Source organism: Canis lupus, chromosome 38 (genome assembly GCF_048164855.1).
Source record: "Canis lupus baileyi chromosome 38, mCanLup2.hap1, whole genome shotgun sequence".
In the NCBI taxonomy this organism is placed as follows: domain Eukaryota; kingdom Metazoa; phylum Chordata; class Mammalia; order Carnivora; family Canidae; genus Canis; species Canis lupus.
In genome coordinates, this window is record NC_132875.1 from 9,167,273 (window position 1) to 9,192,991 (window position 25,719).

General features: G+C 35.8%; 1 protein-coding gene across 2 annotated transcripts in view; it reads left to right on the forward strand.

The window, feature by feature from the left end:
- The window catches only part of EPRS1 (glutamyl-prolyl-tRNA synthetase 1), a 68,874-nt gene that overhangs the window by 23,612 nt on the left and 19,543 nt on the right, over positions 1–25,719 (forward strand). Inside the window, exons 13-25 of one of the 2 annotated variants that reach the window (XM_072814611.1) lie at positions 93–113; positions 4,770–4,880; positions 6,758–6,894; positions 7,701–7,908; positions 8,777–8,889; positions 9,758–9,875; positions 15,072–15,428; positions 19,071–19,298; positions 20,352–20,614; positions 22,519–22,570; positions 23,035–23,244; positions 23,632–23,704; positions 25,226–25,305. In XM_072814611.1, coding sequence (XP_072670712.1) covers positions 93–113; positions 4,770–4,880; positions 6,758–6,894; positions 7,701–7,908; positions 8,777–8,889; positions 9,758–9,875; positions 15,072–15,428; positions 19,071–19,298; positions 20,352–20,614; positions 22,519–22,570; positions 23,035–23,244; positions 23,632–23,704; positions 25,226–25,305 — 1,971 coding nt within the window. The remainder of the gene's footprint in view (positions 1–92; positions 114–4,769; positions 4,881–6,757; positions 6,895–7,700; positions 7,909–8,776; positions 8,890–9,757; positions 9,876–15,071; positions 15,429–19,070; positions 19,299–20,351; positions 20,615–22,518; positions 22,571–23,034; positions 23,245–23,631; positions 23,705–25,225; positions 25,306–25,719) is intronic. The other variant, XM_072814612.1, reaches the window with a different exon arrangement.

A 25,719-nucleotide genomic window follows, 5' to 3' on the forward strand; every position in this document is an offset into this window, starting at 1 on the left:
TAAAACAAATAAACTTGGAGTTAATGGGGAAAGGTAACAGTTTTTTCCTTAAATCTTTTATGAACACTGCATTTCATTTTTCTGCTTTCAAGCTGCGAGCTCTCTGTAAGAAGGTATTACTTAATGCTTTTATTTGCCTTAGCACATAGCTTTTAGCATATTACATGTTATAACCTGAGATGTTATACAGCTTTGAAGCACAATCACATTTATATAAAATACTTGCTTATACAAATCCATTGAAAATGCATTATTCCTAGTTTTCAAAAATATGTCCTCTAGTTTTCTTAGTGGCAAAGGGAAGATTTGGCTAACTTCATTCCACTGTTCCCTTGTGTGCTGAGAGGACAGAGTTTTAAAGTTATGTGTTTCACTGAGTTATATTGAAGTTTCACTAATTATAATTCCTGTGACTTCTTGAATCTAGCTTTTTTTTTTAACTGTTTCTTAAATGAAAGTCAAATAAGGAATACTGCATATTGACATTGTAATTACTAATTGGAAGCAGATGCTTAGACACTATAATAAGGCAAATCATTAAAATGCCGTGTTTTAAACCATAGTTTCTGTGATTGTGTTCTGTAATTCTTTTTTCTTATTGCTGCTTGATTGTGCTGATGCCTTGCCTCAAGAAATACTTGCTTGTCTCGCATGTGTCTTGAATTTGTTTCAGTCTTGTGTGTTTTTTGATACATAAAGAAATTAATTGGTTCTTTCTGTTGCTGCAGTTACTAATAAGTAGAATTTACAAGCAAAATAAATTTGGTGTACATTTCATTAATAACCCAAATTTTAAAGGTTTTAAGTTTTAATAAAGTTACACATATGTACTTAGTTCACTGTATTTCACTGCAGTCAGTTCTGCGGGGTCTGTAAGGTTGAACGACATTTTCCTCTTTTTTTCTTCCATTTTCTTCCCCTAGAGAAATCACTTGCAGCTCTTTTATATCATTCTTTTGGTATTTTTATTGCCTATATCTCTAAGATGTGTGTGTTTTTTTTTTGTTTTTTTTTAAGGTTCAGACATCCTCATTTGTCTCCCAGTAGAAAGAGGGGACATAGGTCTCTTTCTCAGTCCTGTTGGTTTTCTTGTAGTTGATTGTTTTGTTTTTCCTCATTTGTTAAGTTTTCTGCTTCTGACTTCAACTCTCCGTGAGTCGTCTAAATTTCCTACCAAGATGTTCTTGTGCCTTCCTACTCTTTCATTTTCATCGTGTAGACAGCTCTGCCGGAGCCTTCTGCACTGCTCTGTGCTGATCTGGATGAGGGCCCGGCCCGTTAGCTTCTGAAGCTCAGCAGTCTTCAGAAGTCAGCCATTATCGTTCTAGGATCCCCTTTGCTCTTGTTCTGTAACGGATTGCCTGGTTCTTAGATCTCCCTCCTCTTAACATTTCTCTTCCGTTGCTATTCTCCATCCTTTGAGCTCCCTGAGAAGGGTTGGGTAAGGATGAAGATTTCTTGTGTATGATGTTTTTTCACTCTGAAATTTCATGCTGATATGTTATGGTGGGGCTCTGTTTTCATCTCTGTCCATCGGAAGAACATGTGGCTTCCAATCTGGAAGCTCCTTCCTTTTGTTCTGGGAACTAGTTCATTTATGTATCATATTTCCAAATAAGATTTCTCTTGTTCTCTGAATTAAAAAACAAAACAAAACTTCTTGTTCCTGTTCCATGCTTAGAATATTAGCATTGATAGGAATTATTTTCTTATGACATCTCTTCCCCGTGTATTACTTTGGCTTTTGGTTTCATATTAAAGACATCTCAGAGGTCTGGATAGTCTAGGTTATCTGTTCATGTTTAACCTGGAGGACTAAAGGTGCAGTTAGAAGCCCTGAAAGAAAGACTTGGATTTGTCAGCTGAACCTCACAGTAGGGTGACCTGGCTGAGTCAGTTAGTTGGAGAACCTCTATGTCGGTAACTTTATCTCTTGTCTCTTGGATTAGGCAGTTTTTCCAGAGAAATTTTTTTAATTACTTGCTTGAAGTGTGAAGGCTTGGCTGTCAGAGCTTTGGAGCGGAATGGAGGAAGACTGAGGGCCTATCTAGTATCATACATTCACTTAATCCCCTTGTCTCTCTGTGCAGTACCCTCACCTTCAGCTTCTTCTGGTATCTGCAAGGATCTAGACACCCTTCTCCTTACATAGTAAACTTCCTTCTGTAGTTGGAGGGGAGGGGCAATTGCCTCATTGATGGAGCAGACAGGGAATGTTTCCATATAGTTTTCAATGGGGATGTGAGAGGGAGTGAAAGTAGGTAAGTATTTTTCAGGCTGCTTTGTTTATCCATACATCTGAGGGACCTCTAAACATTAAGAACCATGTTTAAAACAGCACAGTTAAAACATTTTGATTGTTAGTAAAAATGGAGTTATTCTGATGATGTATCCTTTCATTTCTTTTGCTGGCCATCCTGACCTCTTCCTACACTTCTTTCGCTTTGCCACTTTCTCTGACCCTTGAGGTACACATCTCTTATTTAGGGTTCATGTCCCATTCAGTCTGATTCCTGCTTTGTTATTTTGTAGCTTGCTTTTTCCAAGCTCTGAATAAAATGTAAGTGAAGCATCAGTGAACTAAATTTAGTGCCCTGGCACTGTGAAGCAGTCATTAAGAACAAGGATAAAATTCTTTGGACACTCTCCCACTCTGAATAACCAAGCATTTTTGTTCGAGCATCTTCTGCTGAAGGACAAGAGGGTGAACTTTGGATTACTTTGGATTAGCTACATCTCTTAAAGTAGATGCTCCTTTGGAGAAAGAGCTTTGTTTACAGAGTATATTATATATGGCAAAGAAAAGGGAAGAAAATGGATGAAGGGGACAGTGAGATGTTGGGTAATAATTCAGTATCCCTCTGAAAACACTATAATCTATGTTTTCTTAGCCTGACATTGCATCTTGGCAGGAAACTAATACATAGTTTTTCTGAATCATAACTAACTAGAATCTATCTAGGTCCACTAAATAATCTACCTTGACACTCATAGGAGACATTTCACTAGCTTACTCTGTATTAATCTCTCTAATTTTCTTCATGGTTTTATGTAAGTGTTAAGATTTGAACTCTTCGGTCAAGGCAGAAAAGTCATTGCTTTAGAATATTCATTTCAGAGTAGTAGTTCCTTCTATCAACCTTCATTTACTGCTTTAATTTAAAAATCTATGTTAGTATTTCAGTGGTATGATAACGTAATAGTTTTTCCCCACAATGTCATCCCAGTCCCTTGCCTCTCTCCCTCCCTAGTAAATTAAAGTATGTAGAAACTTCTCTCTTTGACTTCTCTCTTTTGAAATAAGGAAAGTTTCCTTAAAATGAAAAATTTTCAAGTAAACCTCAGTAAATAAAAGGGTGGCTGTTTAGGGGAAGTGTGTTAAGGGTTCTGGAATCTTTTCCTTTCCCAGGCCTACCCTTACCCCAGTGGGTGGTGTCTGGCCTGAGAATTTGTGCTAGCCAGCCACTGCCCTAAGTGATCGTTGTAATTAGGTGTGAGAAACTGCCTTCTCCTTTTGTCAGTTGAGAAAACGGAGCTGCAGTGAATTGTAAGTTTCTCAGGCTGGCTTGTCTAGTTTTAGCTTCTTTAAAGAAATTAGATCTTCCTTGCTTAAATACTGAACTGAGTAATCACAAATTAAATCTTTGATCATTTAAAAAAAATCTTTGATCATTTTAGTTCATTGAAGCTGAAAGAGGAACTTTAACTTACTAGTAAGAATGGCCTTTAAGCTAACTCAAGGAAGGAATGGAATAATAGAATCTGGTCCTGATTTACTACTAACATGAAATATAAGTGACCCTCTGAGTCACTCAGAATTTTAGTATCATTCTTTTCAGAGGCTGAAAAATACTCTCAAAGCAAACAAAAAACGAAACAGTGGTAACAAAAAATCATACCAAAAAAACCAAACCCAAACATAGCCAAGTTTAATTAGCCATACCATTTCCTGCATCCTCCTTAGCTGTTTGTATATATGCCTCTATCCACATTTTTCTTCCATATGCTTTATTTAGTGTCTAAACACTTCTGTTTTGTGTGGTCATCATAGATAATTTTAAATTGAACAGTGAAAGGGGGGAAATCATCAGATTCAGAAAGGCATGCTACTACTGTTTTGGAGGTGGAGTTAAGGTTAGAGCATAGCCAGTATGACCATTCATTCAGTTAATCCGCAAATGTTTGTTGATTACCTGTGTGTGCCAGGCCCTTGCTAAGTACTGGGAACACAGTGAGTGATCCGTATATATGTAGCTTGCAGATCAGTAGAAATGTCTTGTTTTTACTACAAATTTATAGAATTGCCTTATTATAGTGGCCTAATACTCTTTTGCTTTTGTGGTGATGTGTTGCCTAACACTGATTAAAAGTGATAATAAAATATATTCTTGGAAAACGGTCTTCTCCAACAATACAAAATGACATCTCACACTTACCCATAGGATTGATATATAACCCTGCAGGATGATTTTTCTTCACCTTCTAATACCAGAGTTAAAAGTTATTTTCAAAAGTAATATTTTGCTTTAACTAATTATAACTAACTAGTTATTTTTGGCAAGGAACTCTAAATTTCATGTAGTTTCGATTATGATTTTCTTTTTTTCTACTGGACAGTTAAATATTAAAGGAAACTTAGCAGGTAAACCAAAATATTAGTAAATGCAGTAACAAAGAAAGCCAGTTAGTATTCCTGTGCTATTATTTATTTTATTTATGAAGTTTTAAAAATAACTAAATGTTTTAACACGAGGACCCATCTATTGCAGGTTATTGACCCAGTGGCTCCACGATATGTTGCATTACTGAAGAAAGAAGTGATTCCAGTGAATATCCCTGAGGCTCAGGAGGAAATGAAAGAAGTAGCCAAACACCCAAAGGTCATCCTACACTTTTACCAATGTTATTCCTAGAAGGAGCAGGATAATAAAAGGGAAAATGTGGTTTGGTGGCAATAGCATGGTTTTGGGATCATTTTCTATTCATTATTTGTCAGGACTTGACACTAATTGAAGTAAATGTTTTTGTGGGTTTCTTGCTGAAGAAATTTATTCTAGTAATAATCCACAACACATCTCAGAACTTTTACACTCTGTGCCTATTGTTTTTTATTCTGTAGAGATAGCATATATTATAAAAATTTATTTTTTCCTGGGGTCATTTTGAAAGATATAATTCATGCTCTTATCTTTATAGGGAAGCTGAGGTTCCTTCTGTTAACTAGATTATTCATTGTTACTTTGTCTTGCCAGAACATCAGACCTAGTAATATCAAATCACAATTTTTTTTTTTAAAGTAGGCTCTACTCCCTATGTGGGGCTTGAACTCATGACCCTACAATCAAGAGTCACATGCTGTACTGACTGAGTCAGACATGTACCCTTTGAATCACAGTTTTAGTTAGGATTGATCACACTGCCATTTACTTTGTTTTAGGGAATATCAGTGAAGTGAGGATGAAATCTGTCCATCTAAATTCAGAATATAACTCTTAGATACAGATAGTAGGGAATCCTCTTAGTTAAACCATGGTTGTTGTTTTAGATAGTTAGGACTGCTAGGTTGATAGTATTGAAGTAAAAAAGATGCTTTTATTCCAGCTTTGTGGGTTGTCTATAAATACCTTCTTTGTATAGTGAAGATTCATAGACTAACTCACTTATTTGCTAATAGTCTAATATACTCATAACCTTACTTATTTTAAGGGACTTCTAATAAGATTTAGAAAGAATGTATGTCTGTAATTGATTTGGCTTTGCCTTTATTTTATACCTAATTAGTTCAGCCAAGTGAGTGGGGCTATCTGATGTACCATGTCATCTACTACAGTTAACTTCATTGTGAAGCTTACTGAATGCTTTGAAATTTGAATGATGAGGATTAAAACATTCTGAGGTGTTTATTTGTTAAGATGATAGTTGTGTTCAGATAGCTTAGTTAATAGTTACACAAGTAATGAAGGATAAGTAGTTAAGAACGAATTGATTTGGAGACACACTTTAAATGACGACTGGATTGCTCAGTGTGATCTGTGGAATCTTTTATCACTTTCCTCACAAAGCGTTACAGATTTAGCCCGTTAGCATTCTTCTCTGAGCCCAGTAGTATGTAAGTCGATACAGCACACTAATTTTTCTCAAATGCATTGGTACATTCATTGAACAATTATTAAACACAAGCTATGTAATATATATTTCACAAGATCTTACACTTTTCTTCTTTTGAAGTCTGTCAAACAAAAACTGAAAGTTAATACTCCGTTCTTTTTATTACCCAGATCTTTTTTCTTCTTTATATAATACATGCTGAAAAGACAAAATTCATCTGTCTATACAAATACAATCTTTAAAATTTGTCTTCTGAAATATGAAAGGTCCACAATTTCCTGCTGTGGCGACATCTGTTGTCCTATGATGCTCTGCAGCCACTGATCAGGAGTGACTCCATTTTCTCCTTTGCTGCTATAGCTTTAGTGACATTCTGAGGATAGGAAAGCAGATTCTGATTGGAGGGACACCAAGGAATAGTAATACTGTCTTAGCTTTGAGAACAAAGAATTTTAGGCTAGAAGTAATCTTAGGGACAGGTCTTTTCATCTGACTGCCCTTAGCGTTATTGGTCAGGTGGCTGACCAACTCTCTGAGCTGGGGTTCAACATGTTTGGCTAAAGAAAAATGAAAAAAATATATAAATTTGCATGCTGTGTTCAATAAATTGGTTTTTTCAATCAACATTCTCCTTTTTTTAACCAATCAGAATCCTGATGTTGGCTTGAAGCCAGTATGGTACAGTTCTAAAGTTTTCATCGAAGGTGCTGATGCAGAGACGTTGTCGGAGGGGGAGATGGTTACCTTTATAAATTGGGGCAACATCAACATTGCTAAAATACATAAGTAAGAATTTTTCATCTGGTTTTATATCAAAATGGAAGGGAATTCTTAGGTTTATTCACTTATTAAAATTACCGGATTTAGACCCATTCATTTTCCTGACTGGTAAATCTGCTCAGGCATAGAAACTGCCAGTTCTGGACACAACAAATGTCTTTTCCATATGTGTTCCAGTTTATTAATCAGGTAATTGGGATATGTTTTGCTTGTGATGTTGTAAGTTACTGTGCCTTGTTAAGAAAGTAGTTCTGATGTTTACGGGTCCCTTCTTGTCATCTAATTCTCATTGTGCAGATGCCTGCAGGAGGAATACTTTGGACAGAATTTATAACATTCTTTGTCCTAAAATATGGTTTAAAATTGTTTTCAAATGAATATGAACTTTCCATTTATTATAGCATGCTACACTTGTTTGTTCTTAAGATTACATAAATAGAACATATGCTAATAAAATTATATAATAATTCTGAAATCTTAATTGTTCAGTCACTTTACATATGATTTTAAGTAAGTGTCATATGTTTAAAAATACAGTACTTTACATTTTTTAATGCTTAATGCAGATGACTTTAAAATTTGTAAATATGTTCATGTTCTTCATCAGATGTGTGTGCACCTGTTCTCTAGTAGGTTGTATTTAATTTGTCTCTTACCTGGTATATGTCTAGAACATAGTAGAAGTTAAAGTAAATGTTTCTTTTGACATTTTCCAAAGAAAAATTCCTAGCCACTTACTACAGATATAGAACAAAATAATGCATTTATGGAAATTCTGGTTTTCTTTAAACACTTTTCAATCTTATATCTAGAAATGCAGATGGAAAAATTGAATCTCTTGATGCAAAATTGAATTTGGAGAACAAAGACTACAAGAAAACCACGAAGATCACTTGGCTTGCAGAGACTGCACATGCACTTCCAATTCCAGCAATCTGTGTCACTTACGAGCACTTGATCACAAAGCCAGTGCTAGGAAAAGATGAGGACTTTAAGCAGTATGTCAACAAGAACAGTAAGGTAGGCTTCTAAAAGAAACTGTATTTCCTTTTTCCTTATTATATAAACTTCTTAGAATTTTTGTTTTGTTTTGTTTTTAACTTCTTAGAATTTTTAAAATTATTTTTAAGTATTTGTTTTTTTTTAAGGCTTTTAAAATGTTTTTAGATTATTTATTTATAATAAAATAATTTATTTTTATTATAAATATAAATAATATATATTTATAAAATATCATGTTTATAATATGTATGTATGTATTTATTTATTTATTTATTTATATTCATGAGAGACACAGAGAGAGAGAGACAGAGACACAGGCAGAGGGAGAAGCAGGCTCCATGCAGGGATCCCGATGTGGGACTCGATCCCGGGTCTCCAGGATCACACACACCCTGGGCTGAAGGCGGCGCTAAACCGCTGAGCCACCCAGGCTGCCCAAGTATTTGGTTTTCAAGTAAAATGGAAAAGATCTATAAAATTTTGTTAAAATGTGAAAAGATGTGATGTTTCCATTTTACAGAAGATAGGAGCTGAAGCACAGTGAAGTGAAAGAACTTATGCTTAAGTGCTGTCTTGTTTTGCCTTTCAGTAGGTCTCTAGTGCTTTTTGTACTGCAGCTCATATTTATGAGCTTATTCACATGGGCAGGGATACCGACTGATCAGGTTCGTTGAAAGGTTTCCTGAAGTTCATCAGTTCATTAATTTTAACTTTAAAAATACAGTATATATAATTGTTTAATTCTTAACTGTTTCACTGCATCTGCTTAGGTAGTGAAGTTTTTAACATATTTGTATAAAATATTCCACCTTCTGGAAAAAACAACTTATATTTTAGTTTTCAGTGCTCTGATTTCTAAGGTATATTTTGGTCTTCTGTGATACAGCATGAAGAACTAATGCTGGGGGACCCTTGCCTTAAGGATTTGAAAAAAGGAGACATTATACAACTCCAGAGAAGAGGGTTCTTCATATGTGATCAGCCATATGAACCTGTTAGGTAAGTAAATGTCACTGAGCATTTAAATGAAAATACGTAACATTCTTATAGTAAATAAGACTTTAAAAATTGAATTTCTACTAAAATACTGTGACTGACAGTTTGTCTTCTATATTTAATATCTCAGATTTTATTTTATTTTTTATTTTTTTTAATTTCTCAAATTTTAATAGTAATAAGTAGTAACTCTGAAATAGCATAATAGTAGCAGGTTATTCATTTCTAAAATTAAACCATCTTATAATTCATTTTCATGCAGTCCAAGTATAAAGAAAAAATCTTAGTCTATCTTATCTTGGGGTTAAAATTATTACTATTAATTTTTTCTTTATAGTGTATTTTCCTTAGGTATATTGTAGGAATACTACAAAATTTGAAGAAATCATTTGCTTGTGAGTAATCTCGGGTGGTAGATTTTGCTAATGACTGTACTCTTCAAAATAGAATTGAGAACTTCTTGTGTTTTATAGAAATTCTTCTCTTTATAAGCAGATTAGGTGTGGTATGTAGATGCATTTAAGTCAGGAATGAGACTATTAGCATCCACTAATACCATTTCTGGTGGCAGGCAGCGTAGCTGTACTTTTGTTCTGGAGTAGCGTGTTTGTATCTACAAAAGTTCTTAAACTAGAAGGTTAAAATTAGTACTGTGAAATTTTACTTATGTATTCATTGTTTTTAAACTACTCTGAAGAGCTTCTGATTTGAATAATAAGAGAATGGACTGTTTATGCTTTGAAGTGAATCTAAGAATGAATGAATCTGTGAATCTGTTTATGCCATTGAGTGAATCTAAGAATTCAGTTGTAATTACTGTTAGATGATGTTGTTCAAGTAAACTTTTTTTGGCCCTCCATTTTCTCTTTAGCCCATATAGCTGCAAAGAAGCCCCTTGTGTTTTGATATACATCCCTGATGGGCATACAAAGGAAATGCCAACATCTGGATCAAAGGAAAAGACCAAGGTAGAAACAACAAAAAATGAGGTAAATGTGACATTTATGGATATGTCTCTCATCAACCATTTTTTTACTCCAGGATTTAGAATCTTTCTTTATAAGTGGTCGTTTCTCTTACTGTTGACATTGAAAAATACAGTGGTTCTTAGTTTTGGGTGGTTTGTTCTTGTCCTGTCAAGTTTTCAGAACATCTTGCAAAACAAGATTTTTAAAATTTAATTATTTTTGATATTGAAATATGAATGAAAAAGTGAGAAGGAGTAGATTGAAAGAATGTTTTTAGAAAGATTCCCCACCACCACCAATACTGCTGCAGCAGGTCCTTTTTCTTTTTACATTTTTTTTTCCTCCAAGTAATCTCTATACCCAGTGTCAGGCTTGAACTCACAACCCTGAGGTCAGGAGTCACAGACTCCACTGACTGAGCCAGCTAAGTGCCCCAAATTGATTTCTTCTTAAATCCTATTAGGAGCATCCTGTAGAGCTGAGGAGTACACTGAACACCACCTACTTTTAGCTACTTACTTTACACCTGGAAAGAACAGGAAAAATCCCTTGCCCAAGATAACAGAAGTCATTATTGACAGAGTCAGAACAGTGACTGACCTTTCTGGTTCCCTGTCTCTACTTTCCTGTCAAACTCCAGTGCCTCTGAGAGAAGAGCTGACAGACCAAAGTTCATAAAAGAGCATGGATAGGAACTGCTATGATGCAGGTGATAGGAAGCTGTGTTGTTTCCTGCCTTTTTCTATTCCTTCTTTGTCTTGGGAGTAATGCTTAATTTCTTTGCTTAAGAATGAGTTGGGAATCTGCCCGGCAGTCAGGGTTGGGAGGGACATTCCAGATGGAGACACAGCTTCCCCACCAGAAAGGGTGTGAATATGAGAACTGGCAATGTGTTTAGAGAATGAGGGGGTTCACTGTGTAGGCAGATGGAGCTCCTCAAACTTCCTTGATTCACATAGTACCCTTGGTTCTTTGCTAATTTTTTCGGGGCACCCAAGGGTTAAGTGAAATTCCTAACAGTTCTCTTTGTTAAGTAGTTCATTTCAGACTAGTTGTTTGAACTAATTGTTTGATAAACGTTCATATCCCAGTAGTCATTTGAAAAAATTAGATACATAAATTGAAAGAAAAGAAAAATTTTATTCCAACGCTGATGTTTTATGCCGTATTTTCTTACAAATTTTGTTACTTATTTTAATATGAATAAAATTTTATTCATAAAAGATTTTATTCTCCAATTTAAATATTTTAACTTTAATTTTTATTTCATTCTTAAAGTGATAATACTAGTTAAGAGAAAAAATAATACTTTATTTCTTTCTTGAATCTTGGACTCAGGTTGGACACTACCAGACTAATTTTAACACAGCAGCTGTGGAAAAATTAGTTTTGCAAAGATACGACATCGTTGAAAGAAACGTAACATACTCTAATGTTAAAATTGAACCCCTTGAGCTTGTAGTACATGCAGTGTTTTGACAGATGTTGAGTATATTGCTCTGTTTACCTTGGATATTTAAAATATTTTGTGGTACTCCTATGAATTTCCTATAGCGCACTGGGGCACCTTAATGCATAGTTTAGAATCCATAGATGTTGGGTTGGCTTTGATGATTTGGTAGCAGTGTAGAACATGTCTTGGAAGGTGAATTGGGAAGTAGGATTGGAAGATCTTTTAAGTGGTCAGGAAGCCAGAGGATGTGAGCAAGAGGGTTATAAAGTAGGCCATGAATTCAGGAAGTAGAATCAGTAAGACAGTAAGTCCTAATTTTGTTTGGTTGACTAGGCAAATAAATGACAATCTGAGCTAGGGAAGACAGAAGCACGTAAGTTTATCAGGTATGAGTTTGGAATTATTTACAGTGGGAATGTCATGACTTGAGCTTTTAATTTACATAAATTAATACTATGTGATCTCAGTCAAAAGAAAATGAAAAGAAGAAAAAAGGAAAATTCTCAAACTTTTTAGTCTCAAGACCCTATACACGCTTAAAAATGATTGAGGACCCCTTTTGTTTATGTGGGTTCTATTTATCAAGATTTACTATACTAAAAGTTAAAATTGACAGGTTTTTGAAAGGGTTTGTTAATTCATATTGATTGATTGAGTGTGTATGTGAGCCAGGGGTAGGATAGGGAGAGTCTTAAGCACTGTTGGGAGCCCATTGCAAGGCTCGATCTCACAACCATGAGATCATGACCTGAGCCAGAATCGAGAGTCAGATGCTTAATCCACTAAGCCACCCAACTGCCCCTATTAATTCATTTTAAAAGGATAATAACCCAACTATATGTTTATATAAGTGACATTTTTTAATGAAAAATGACTATTTTTTAAATTTTGAGTTCAAATGATGGTGTGGTTTTTGCATTTTTAAATATTTGTTTAATGTCTGACTTAACAGCCTCCCAAAAAACTGCCATGTACACTCAACAGAAGACTGACTCAAAAGGACAGATTACAGCTTAGTGTATTATAAAACCTCACAGACCTCTTTTGGAAAGGGTCTCAGAAATCTTCTGGGTTCCATATGCCAGCTTTGAGAACTGGTAGTGTATGTGATGAAATAAGCATGCCATGGGAATTGTAGCTACCCAGTCCCTCATTGATCCTAGTTTCTACCTGTACTTCATACTTTTTACATATGCTGTAAAGATGCTAATGTAATGCTGTAAGTTTCTGTATTCTTTTTTTTTTTCCAAATTTTTATTTAAATTCTAGTTAACATATATAGTGTGATACTGGTTTCAGAAGTTTATGTATTCTTGAAAATCTTTATGTTCTACAAAGTGGCATACTAAAACCAGGGCTGGTTTATTAGAAAAAAGAGAGTTGAGGCAAAATAATAACCCATACGTCTCCTATAGTTTTAGTCAAGTGATGACTGGTCAGCAGTCCTCGGAGGCTCAACTAGCCTGGACATGCACAGCGGCTCACTCCCATGGGTGGCAGTTGATGCTGACTATTGGCTAGGAAAGTGGAAGTGTTGAACAAAGCAGCTGCAAGTGACCTCTTTAGCGTGATAGTGTCAGAGTAGTGAGACTTTGTATATGACAACTCAGAACTCCGGAAGTGAGTGTCCAGTAGACATGGTGGAAGCAGCATTGCCTTTTATGTTTTAACCTTAAAAATCTCATATAGTGTCATTTCTGCTATGCTCTTGGGTCAAGCACTCATAACCTTGTCTAGATGCAAGAGGAGGGAGGGGATAGACTCCACCTCTTTATGGAGGGCGTGTCATAATGTTTATGGATATGCTTTGGAACCTGCACACATCCTAATAGAAATTCAAGTACAGTTGACTAGGATTGGGATTCAACACTGCAGGCAGCCTTAAGGCTAATGTTCTCTCCTTTGAAATGTACGTCTTTGGGGCTGTTTGCCTCTAATAGAAACCGATATCATCATCATAATTAAAGTCTGTCTCAGCGTGGATCCTGCCTGAGACTTTGTTTTTTTTTTTAAGCTCAGGAGGATAGCTGTTTGAAATCTCTTCCTCTGCATTTACACCTTCATTAGATGGCTTAATGTTATGGTAAACAGTATTTTTAAAGTACTACCTGCATTCAAAGGCCGCTCCTTTTTTTTTTTTTTAAGAATTTTATTTATTTAATTGAGAAAGAGGGCGCACACGTGGGGAGCGGGGAGGCTGACATGGGGCCTGGGATTATGACCTGAGCTGAAGGCAGACATACACTTAACCAACTGAGCCACACAGGGGCCCCAAGGAAGGCACTTCTAAGACTTTCTTTTTTAATTGCAAGAAGGCTTTTTCCTGTGTATTCTTTGATGTAAAACATTAACGTACTGGGAGAAATCACCACAAGGTGCTAAGATTTTTCAGTTATCCTGATACCTCTTATACTGTTTGCGAGGCATGAATGAGTCAGTTCAGGTTCTCAAAAATAAATAGAACAGAATGTATATATTTTTGATACAGAATGGCTCCTTTTACTGTATTCTTGCTTTATAATATTGTGCAATTACAGATGCATATTAATATTTATGGTTATATATTTTAAGGAAGTAATTTTGGGTATATGTGGGATTTTTAAAAATAATTTATTATTTTTTAATAATCTACATTCAGTATTGGGCTTGAACTCACAACCCCAAGATTAAATCACATGGTTAACCAACTGAGCCAACCAGGCACCCCAAATGCATTTAGTTTTTGACTTACATGTTGACTTCAGAACCTAACCCCCAGGTAAAATGCAACTCTGATATAGCTTGAAGTGCTCTTTAGTTATTCAGGTAAAGATGTCTTAGAGACCATTCAGAATGCTTGGTCTGGGATCAGGACAGAGTTCTGAAGTAGAGATGAAAATTTTGGAGTTAATACACATGACTCATAAATATGGATGAGATTCTGAAAAATTAAGTGGAAGATCATTAAAGAAAAAAGTCATGGGGAAGGTATGGAAGCTAGGTTTTAAATCTGGAAGAGTTTCAGTAGGGGGGAAAGCTTTCTAGGCAGAAGGAAAGCATAACATTGAAAATAAAAGCACAGTTATTCACTACCCAGTGATCATTTTAGTGAACATACCTTTAGGTTTATTGTATATACTTATATATATATAATCATATGCCTGGAAATATATAATTTTACACAAAAATGGAATTGTTCCAAAATAATGAGTTAAAATCATATCACAGTATTTCATAGAAGTCTTGCTTGTCATCAATTTAGATATTATCTTTCTTAAAAAGTTAATACCCGAAATTTACTGATACTCAGTTTTTTCCAGCCTTTGTAATTAAAAGCTTTAAGCAGATTTATTACCTTATATTTTCCCATCACACTGATGGGTTCAGTACAGTTACCTCTCTTTTATAGTTGAAACCAGAAACAGCTTATGTAACTAATTCAAGGTCGCACAGCTGGTATGTGGTGGAACAATGATTTATTCTTAGATCTGTTGGATGTGTCATAATTTATTTAATCCCCTAATGGCAAGAATTTAGGTTATTTTTAGGTTTTTACAAAGATAAAAATGTTCCAGTGCATATCATAGCCGTGTATCTCTACTTTCGTTTACTTCTGTCATTTTTCATTATAAATTTTTAGGAATGAGATTATTTACTTAAACGTTTTAAGGGATTAAAACATTTTTTTAGTGTAAAATGTCATATGACAACCAGTTTGGTACAATTTTATGAGGGGACATTTAACATGAATTAATTATTTCACCTTTGGTTTTCTGCCTCTGTAGCCAACGACTCCTTTTAAGGAAAAAGCAGGTCCTTCTTTGCTTAATACTTGTGCTACATTTGAGGACTCCTTGGTCCTTTACAACAGAGTGGCTGCTCAAGGGGATGTGGTTCGTGAACTAAAAGCCAAGAAAGCAGCAAAGGAAGATATAGATGCAGCTGTAAAACAGCTTTTGGCTTTGAAAGCTGAATATAAGGAGAAAACTGGCCAGGAATATAAACCTGGAAATCCTCCTGCGGTGGTACCGAATGTTTCTTCTACATCATCAGCAAGTATTGTGGAAAGTAAATCTCTTTATGATGAAGTTGCTGCCCAAGGGGAGGTGGTTCGTAAACTGAAGGCGGAGAAAGCCCCGAAGGTCAGTGTGCTAGAATATGTAGAGACAGTATTGTTTATAAACAGCTTGAATATTTTGGCAGAACAATCAATACTTACTGATACCTGCTATGTGCCAAGCTCTGGAAATATTAACAAGAAGCAGCTCATCATCTAGTGTGGGGGAGGGTGTCGGGGAGGAAATACACTATAATCCATGTGATGTGACTGTAATCCTGTGTGATGGTGTGAATTGTTCTCAGAAGCCTTTATCGTTGTAAGTAGCAGGGAAGGAGGTTAAAATTCGTAAAGGATATTTAAAATAGTCCTGATGTAAAGGAAGCTACTTTTGGGTGAGCAAAGTTCAGAGAAGGTACTCTTGAAGTGTAGATACATGGTTCTCAAGCTTCATGTACGTCAGAATTACCAGAGAGCTTGTTATAACACAGATTGTAGGGTCTGGACCTTTTGAACTTCTGCTTCAGTAAATCCAGAGTATGCAGAGAATGTGCATTTGTAAGAAGCTGTCCTTCTGGCCGAGTATGGAAGACAGCAGAGGTGGAGGTATATATTCAGGAAATAATGGGTTGTCATGACGATTTTGACCAGTGACCATTTCTGATTCTTCATAGGGGAACCCTCAAGTTATAATAACTCTTAAGTATACATTTTATTCTTGTTTTAATGATCTCTTTAAGCAGAACATTTAGCCAAGTGGGTGGTAGCACAGTGCGGGAAAACAGGATTGTTTGTTGTAAGAGACAAAAGGAATGGCATCTGTGATAGAGAACAGTCATATTTATTTTTAATTTTTAAGAGATTTTAGTATATATGTATGTACTTATTTATTTTAGAAAGAGTGTGCGTGAGCATGGTGGGGCAGAAGCAGAGGGGGAGAGGGACAAGCAGATTCCCACTGAGCTCAGAGCCTGAAGCAGTGGCCAGTCTCACAACCCTGGGATCATGACCTTAGCCGGAACCAAGAGTTGGACCGTTTACCAACTGAGTCACCCCAGGTACCCTGACAAAGGTTGTATTTAATAATCAAGATAGCCAGTTCTATTCAAACAGAACCATAGTTCTATAACTGGATATAATCCAATCCCTCATAAGCTTCCAAAAATTAAAGACTGTGCTGCGACACAAACACAGAGAGGTATGGTGAACCCTGGGACTTGACTTCTGTGACTGGAGGAGATTTGTTCTTGTCAAGGGATCTGTTGTCCCATCAGCATCCTGGACTTTGGTCAGAGAATGGACTAAGAGGTTTCAAGTTCCCTATCTCATTAAGAAGTTGCTGGGCATCTAACTGGGAACTGAGTCCTTAAGATTCTTTCATGGACATTAGACATCTGTGGAAGAAAGAAAATGCTTTGGGGAGATCTTGGAGTTTTGTTCCAGAAGTTAATATTTTTCTCTCCTTTGTGAAGTGTGAGAAATCTTCTCTTTTTTCCTTAGTGAGCCTGTTGGAAGTCCTGCAGAGCCTTGATGATCTTCAGATAGTTTTGCTTCTAGGAATAAAGCCTGCAGCTTATAATGTAAATCCTTGGTATTTCCTGCCCTTTGGCAAGGTTAGGAGTGATTTCTACTCTGTAGATCAGACACAAGCTATGGACCGCTTTCTAGATGTAATTTGAGAGGAAGGGCTTTGGTCTTTAAATTCCTTCATTCTGAGTAGAGTACATTGAGATTCTGTGCTGATTCTTAGGCAGGAAGTTCTGTGTGGGGTAGTGACAGCAACCATATACTTAAAGCAGCAGCCACCTGTACCTCCTGTCTCATTGGGTTAATGGATTATATCATACTGCCTGAAATAGCATGGTCAAGCTTATGAAAAGTCAGCCTATGGGTAAAAACATCTGCATTTCTTTGGTAATTAGGCAGCTACTTTTATTAGGTGCTTTTTGATAATGATAAATATAATACTGAAATGAGTCTGGCTTTAGTTTAACCTGTATTTACCAAATACTTACAATGCACCATATCTGTGTTTCAAAATACTGCTTATATTTTTTTCTTCTTTAAATGCTAAGAGGAGTAAATAGTGCTCTGTCTTGTTCTAGAGAGTCAACCCAGTTATTAGGACTGGAGGTGTTCTTTAGGTAATACCTGGCACTGTGTTAGTATTTTGTGTTTAATCCTCACAACAGCCATGTTCAATGATTGATGTTCAAATAATAAAATAATACTTCTTTTTTTATTTGTTGGTTTTATAACTAGTGAGAAACTGAATATGAAAGTAATTTCCTGAAGTGTACAAAGCCTAGATTCCAATTTTGCAGTCACATTCCTAAGTGATTTCTCATTAGAGGTGGTGGTAGTCAAGCATTGCATTATGAGCACCAGAGAGTTACGGTTTACTAGTTTATTAATTTATTAAGCAGCTCTGTACTTACTTTTCATTAGTAATTTGTCTAAGCCTCTTAACCTTTCCATTTCTTACAAAAATAGTTCTATTAATAAGTTCTATTAAGTCATGTTCGGTGGTAAAGAAGGTGATCAGCTGAGGATTTAGAGTTACAGGCTTCGATGAGAACTTTTCCTTCTCTATTTGTCCATTCTTCTATCTGCCTCACCTCCTCCCTGCTTCAGGGTCAGATGGATAATTCTGTTTAAGAACTTCTAAGCATAAAGGCAGAGTATAAGCAAAAGGTGAGCAAGGAGTGAAAACTTGGAAGAGTCTACCTCCAGTTTCTCCTTCAAGTCCACCTTCTGCTCCTCTTCCTTTCTCTTGCTCAGTGGAATTGTTGCTGAACAGTGACTCAGGCAAATACAGTGTGAGTTACATATCTGAGAACACACCAAAGATAAAATAATTCTGAATGCTGAGTAACTTTAAAACTTGAAGTCAGTTCCAGATTAAAGTTCTAAAGTTACAGTTTCAAAAAATAAAACTTTGATTTTGGACTGGTCTGTGCATAGATGGTCCTACTGTTTAGGTAACGTGTCCAGCTTGGGTCTTTTGCCTGTGCCTGTTGTCCTCTGCTAGAATCATAAGCATCTCAGTTGGGCTGAGTGTTTCATTTTTTTCATAATGATTACTTTGAAGTATCAGAGGATGATGTATATAGGTTAATGTCTGATTAAAACCTCAACATACCAGGGTGCCTGGGTGACTCAGTTGATTAAGTGTCCAACTCTTGGATTTGGCTCAGGTCAGATCTCAGGACCCTGAGATACTGCACCTTTCATGGGTTCAGCGCTCATTGGGGAGTCTAGTTCTTATCCTCTCTGTCTCCCTCTGCCCTTCCCCTGCTTGTACTCTTTCTCTCTAAAATTTATTAATAAATCTTAAAAAAAAAAAACGAACCTCAACATACCTACTTATTTTATTGTAAATTTTTAAAAGAATAATGTTTTTAGTAGGGCCCAAGCTGTAGTTTGTTTTGTGCTGTTTTTGTTTAGTAGGCTAATGAAAATAAGGTTTGTACAGCAAAGCTATTGAGCTGATCTTTATTCTGATTTTGTAATTTCTGGTTCCACTATTTATAGACCTAGGGCTTAGACACTGCCAGTTTGCTTGGGTATTCTATTATTTATTTGTTTACATATGTAAAATGGGAAGTTACAGTACTATATGTGTATGTGTATTTGTTTTTATGATTTGTTTATAGGATTATAATGATTTTAAATAATCAGTGAAACTTTCTGAAATTTCTGAATTGTTTTTTGTCTTTTATTTCAGGCTAAAGTAAACGAAGCTGTAGAATGCTTACTCTCCCTGAAAGCTCAGTATAAAGAAAAAACTGGAAAGGAGTACATTCCTGGTCAGCCCCCATTATCTCAAAGTTCACACTCAACTGCTGGCTCTGAGTCTAGTGGTCCAGAAGCACCAGAAGCCAAAGTACTTTTTGACAAAGTAGCTTCTCAAGGAGAAGTAGTTCGAAAACTTAAGGCTGAAAAAGCCTCTAAGGTTTGTGTGATATTTTGTTTGTATTTTTGTTTCTTACATTAGAAGTATTTTTTTTTTTTTTTGCCCAGAACACTTCCTGGCTTATCAAATCAAAGTTCTCATATTTCATTTATCAGCTTTTGTGTATTAGAAAAGCTCTTGAAAAAAAAAAAAAAAAAAGAAAAGCTCTTGTTGATCGTTTCTCTGCCATTCTAGATTTGACTAGACATTCTCTTAAGATTCTGCCTTTCTCTGACATTGTACTTAAACACACTATTTTAGCTGTGGATTAAATTGTCTGCTTCTCTCTAGTCTTTGAGATCCTGGAGAATAGGGACCTAGGCCCTAGCAGTAGTACCTGGCTCCTTGTGGGCCCGTGATGCAGGATTTTTGTTTTACTCATTCTCCTAAAGCTGAGTCAGTCTCAAATGGCAAGTGTTATTTTGAGCTCTGGTGTAGTTTGTGCTAATTATAATTCTCTTCATAGGAGTAGGATTTTTTTGGCACAGATTTGTGAATGGAAAACAGTACATCATTACAGATTTTGAAGTTTAACCAGTAACACTGGAACTTGATTGCTGTCATCTTTATGATTGTAAAATGTTGAACGTAATGTAGTTTAATGGCTCCTAACTAAAATTGCAGTGGTATACGTGTTATATGTTAGTGCTTTCTAACAGAACTTCCCATGTTGGTGGATGTGTTCGGTAGCACTCCAGTAACAGTAGTCACTAGCCATGTCACCACTGAAGACGTGAAATGTGGCTGTTGTGACTGAGCAACTGAGTGTTTAGTTTTATTTACTTTAGTTTAAATAGCTACAGGTGGCTAACAACTGCTGTTCAGGCGAGGTGGTTATAGTACTGTTTTTCAGTCCCTCTTTTGTACACTTCTGTCCCTGTTGTATTTTTTTATTTTCAGTAGTTAGTACATCTAATGTTCTCCACCCCTACCCCATTCCCCTCTGTCTTCACTTGTGTTTTCAAATCTGTTTATGAAGCTTTGGACATTGGTGCTGAGACAGTGATTTGAATTAAGTATTATCTTCTCTTTTCCTCTTTTGTTAAACTAAAGGATCAAGTAGATGTGGCTGTACAAGAACTCCTTCAGCTGAAAGCACAGTACAAATCTCTGACAGGAGTAGAGTATAAGCCTGTCTCTGCCACTGGAGCTGAAGACAAAGATAAGAAAAAGAAAGAAAAAGAAAATAAATCTGAAAAACAGAATAAGCCTCTGAAACAAAGTGATGGTCAAAAGAAAGATTCCTATAAAAACCAAGGAAGTGGGCTGTCATCAAGTGGAGCAGGAGAAGGGCAGGGGCCTAAGAAACAGACCAGGTAATAAAACATGGAAGCTTCATTAGAAGTGAAGTATTTTTATTTTTTTAAGATTTTATTTATTCATGAGAGATAGAGAGAGAGAGGCAGAGACACAGGCAGAGGGACAAGCAGGCTCCATGCAGGGACTTGATCCCAGGACTCCAGGATCACGCCGTGGGCCGAAGGCAGGCACTAAACCGCTGAGCCACCCAGGGATCCCCAGAAGTGAAGCATTTTTTAATGAATTCAGCTCTTAAATTATTCTTTTAAAGAACAAATTTTGGTTAGTTTGGTTATCGTGAGAAGTTGGAGAATGCTAGAGGTTTAGTGCCAGCAGGTAGCTTTTGTTAATTTTCTATTTATTTAAATAGGTAACAATTTTTTTGCTTGGTTCAGAACTCTCAGAATATAAAAAGTTCAGTGAAGTCTCATGCCCATGCTTGTTGTATCCCATCTTCCCAGTTTCTCCTACCACCATAATGAACTGGTAACCACAGCTAGTTTCTTATGGAACCACTGATCGATTGATCTTCATTTGGCTAAATAAATAAAAACAAATATATATCAACATTCCCCTTTCCTCCCTTTTAATACAGTTGGTAGCCTGACAGTACTCACTGTCTTACACCTTAAGCAAATTTTTCAGATGAAAATCTTTTATGGTGACTAAACGATGACTTTATTCTCAATAGGATTTCACATTTGGTAGGTTAAATATAAAACAAAGTTGTTTAAAAGACAAAACAGAGGAATAGATGTTTCAGTATGTTCCAGTTTGTATGAATAATGTGATGCCCCTGTCGATAATCCCCATGGTAAAACTAGAGTGAACTTTGTGCTAGCTTCTTCAATGGCTTAATAAAAAGAAGAAGCGGTCATTCACAACTGCTATTGTGAGATCTTTTGTTTTTAGATTTAACTGATAAATTCTGCCTCTTTTATATCATACATGCAACATTTCCTTAAAAGGCTGTAACAGTTGTTTTTCTTGTGTATTCACTAGGTGATCAGATTTATAGATTATAGAATAATAGAAGAGAGAATAGAATGTCTCACCTTTTACCTCTTTTTGTGAAAGGGCCAGGTTTCACTAGGCATCTTGTTGAGCCATGTCAAAGTGAAGCAGTGGAGAAGTCAGCTATAAATACATTAAGATTTTTAGCCAATAAAGACTTGTTTGTAACTCTACATGACTAAGGGGTGATTTTTTCTGTGTAGATCATAAAACCACAGTTCTTGAATAATTATGGGCTTCAAGAAATGGATCATCACCTGGAATAGTTTTTTATTGCAGATCTAACTTACTTTGCACTTGTCTCTGCAGCTTTTATTTACTGCAGTTAAAAGGAAAATTGTAGACTATGTAAGGATTATAAATATATATGCACATGCACACACAGCCATTGTTTTCATTACTTTTTACGTGTTACTCTCAGTGGAACGGTAACTTTGCTAATTATGTTTTCTAGATTGAGTTTGGCAAAAGATTCTTCTTTTTTAGTAAGAGAATTCTATGTGAATAAATTCTGCCTTTATTATAAATACATGACTGTATAAAGAACTTTGTAAAAGATGTCTGCATTAAAATCATAGCTTTTGTTGTGCTTAACTTTCCTAGTTCTTTTTTTTTTTTTAATTTTGTATTTAAATTCAGTTTGCCAACATATAGTATAATACCCAGTGCTTATCCCATCCCACTTTCCTACTTCTTTGTAGGCAGTATCTTAACCACCTCTGAAGAGATGGTGGCACTGTTTTCTAGGTTAAAAACATTATCTTGGGAATGATGAATATACAAGAGAGAAATACGGAAATAACTCATACTGAAGAAAAACTATTCTGTTTTGAACTTGAGGTTTACTTCCATTCAGCCTAAAAGCAGTTGATGAATGAAGGCTTTATTTTATTTTTCATATCTGCAGGTTGGGTCTTGAGGCAAAAAAAGAAGAAAATCTTGCAGATTGGTATTCTCAGGTGAGTATACATTCAGTTTGTTTTTATGTTTTAAGTTTCTCAAAAAAACTACTTTTTATTTAGATTCTAAAGTAAAGACACACAGTAATGTGTAGTGTCATTAATACATAGTACGTATAGTCATTAAACATGTCACAGATTTCAAAGCATGTTCACATTAAGCAGTGAATTGAGAAGTGAGATAGTCATCATTCAGTTTTGTTTTGTTTTTTAAATGGTGAGGTAAAAGGATTAATCCAAAGTCACAAAGATAGTAAACAAGAGAAGCAAGATTTGAATTCAAGTCTTAAGAGTTTAGGGCTTGGTGTTTCTCAGTATAGAAAAACCCATTTTACACGCACATTAAGAGGATATACCAACAGTGGAAGTCTCCAGATTTGGAGCTTGATGATCGTTCACTTGACACTGGTATTAAAATATTGGTTTAATTTAGGCTTCAAAGACTATATCTTTTTTTTAAAAAGGTCATCACAAAGTCAGAAATGATTGAATATTATGATGTAAGTGGCTGCTATATTCTTCGTCCCTGGGCATATTCCATTTGGGAATCCATCAAGGACTTTTTTGATGCTGAGATCAAGAAACTTGGTGTTGAAAACTGCTATTTCCCCATGTTTGTGTCTCAAGGTGCGTTAGAGAAAGAGAAGACTCATGTTGCTGACTTTGCTCCCGAGGTAAGTTAGCTTGCTATATTTATTTTTGCAGTTTTCTCTCATAAACTCAAAAGTACGTTTTCAGTTTGCACTTGAACAGTAATTTAATTGGCAAGTTATAACAACCAATTTAGAGAAATCTAAAGCCATTTCAAAAAACAAAGCGTATATATTTCTACCTTCAGGGCAAATTACGATTCTGTTTCTTGTATTAGCTGGTCTTACTTTTTGCTAAATATTTATAAGGACAGTAAGTATCTACTTTTCTTAGCATGAACAGGGGCAGTTATCTTAACTTGCCTTAATTTCTATAGCAAAAATGGAAATAGAGATTTGCCTGTACTTGTGCCATTTGTCTAAAATGCCATTAAAGATACATATATATGGAAAATGATTTTATTTTACTAGGTTGCTTGGGTTACAAGATCCGGCAAAACAGAGTTGGCTGAACCAATTGCCGTCCGTCCTACTAGTGAGACAGGTGAGGATGGGCCTCTGGGCATAGGAGAGCGAGCACTGCGATATGAAACAGAGACACGGCTGTAGTGTCCTCTCAATGCTGACTTTGTGACGTTTATGATCCTTCTTGACAGCACGTAGTTTAACGAGTGTTGATAAAGATGAATGTACACTGAGGATGCATAAAATTTTAGTTTCTATGCAGTATTCATTGCAGAGCTCTTTATCGTTAGAGTAAAGGTATTTTTTTAAACCACTTAAATCATTTTTTTTATTTGATACTATAATTTTTCAGAACTTTACAAGACTTTCATTCTTGGAATAATTTTAATTCTTGGAATTAAACTTATTAAACTTATAATCATACAAGTTTGCCAACGCTGATGTTTTATGCCGTATTTTCTTACAAATTTTGTTACTTATTTTAATATGATATTTGTATAGAGTTTCTATAGATTACTAAGTGATTTCATTTATGTATTATATTCTTATAATAGTGAATGAGGAAGGTGGAGGCAGCAATTTTTCAGATTAAAAAAATAGGTCTCTGAAAGATTAAGTGATTTTCCTAACGTTACACATAGTAAATGAGAGCATCACTTGGCAATCTTGAGTTTTGGGGCTTGTCAGTGTTTTCCTAAGTGATTATCCATCTTGAATGAAGGATTCTTTGCTCTTTACTTCATACTTCTACTGATGCTTTTGTATATTATAAGGATGCATTATTGAAATGTGACACCAACTTTTTTCAGATTGGCAATCTTTAGTAATTTTAGATAGTCATGAGTAGGTGGAGATAAGACAGACACCTTCACTTTAACAGTTCATGGCAAGAGCGTTCATTCTCTGGATAGATGCATTGGATAGATTTTTTTTTGTTGTTATTTTTTTTTAAAGGCTTTATTTATTTATTCATGAGAGACAGAGAGGCAGAGATGTAGGCAGAGGGAGAAGCAGGCTCCATGCAGGGAGCCCGATGTGGAACTCGATCTGGGGACTGTGGGATCACCCCCTGAGCCAAAGGCAGATAGATGCTCAACTGCTGAGCCACCCGGGCGTCCCTGAGTTGGATAGATTTAATCTGCATTCTAGTTTGAATAGATAACTGTGCTAAGAGCAAGTTAGTTAACTTTTCTATGCTCAGATTCGGCATCTTTGATACTAAGGTTATGATATTGACTTTGTGGATTGAATGTGGGAAGTGACCAGCATAATGACTGTGGAGAAATTAACAGAGAGCATGATATGCTGTATCTTCATTTAGTGTTTCTGGAAATAAAACAGCTGAAAAGCAGTCAAATTAAATATGAAGTGTAAATCTCAGTGTGAAGAACAGAAAATCAGGTCACGTTTAAGTAGCTTTATTTACTTGAGTAATTTAATTTGCTTTATGCAATAATGTTACACGCGTTGGAAACACATTTACATAAACACAGCATTTTAATTTGTTACTTATTTGGCTGGTATAACTCTGACCAGCCTTCAAAAAGAAATGAAACCTTCAGTGACTAGCTTCAGTGACTATCTTCCTGTATCTTTGCAGTAATGTATCCTGCGTATGCAAAATGGGTGCAGTCACACAGAGACCTGCCCATCAGGCTCAATCAGTGGTGCAATGTGGTGGTACGTACGTACTCTTTTATTCTTTCTTTCTTTCTTTCTTTTAAGATTTATTTATTTATTTATTTATTCATAGAGATGCAGAGAGAGAGAGAGAGGCAGAGACACAGGCAGAGGGAGAAGCAGGCTCCATGCAGAGAGCCTAACGTGGGACTCGATCCAGGGTCTCCAGGATCACGCCCTGGGCTGCAGGCTAAACCGCTGCGTCACCGGGGCTGCCCCTCTTTTATTCTTTCATTATTCTTACACTTTTTTAAAGCGCGTTTTGTTCTTCCATATTTTTAGATTCAAAGGATTAAGAGAACGGAAGCATTTTGTTATCACAATTATGAATTACAGTTATGATTTCTGATTACTTGCCACATTAAACTGTTAATAAAAATGGGAAAACTCTCCATAATGATCAAATTGTGTTCT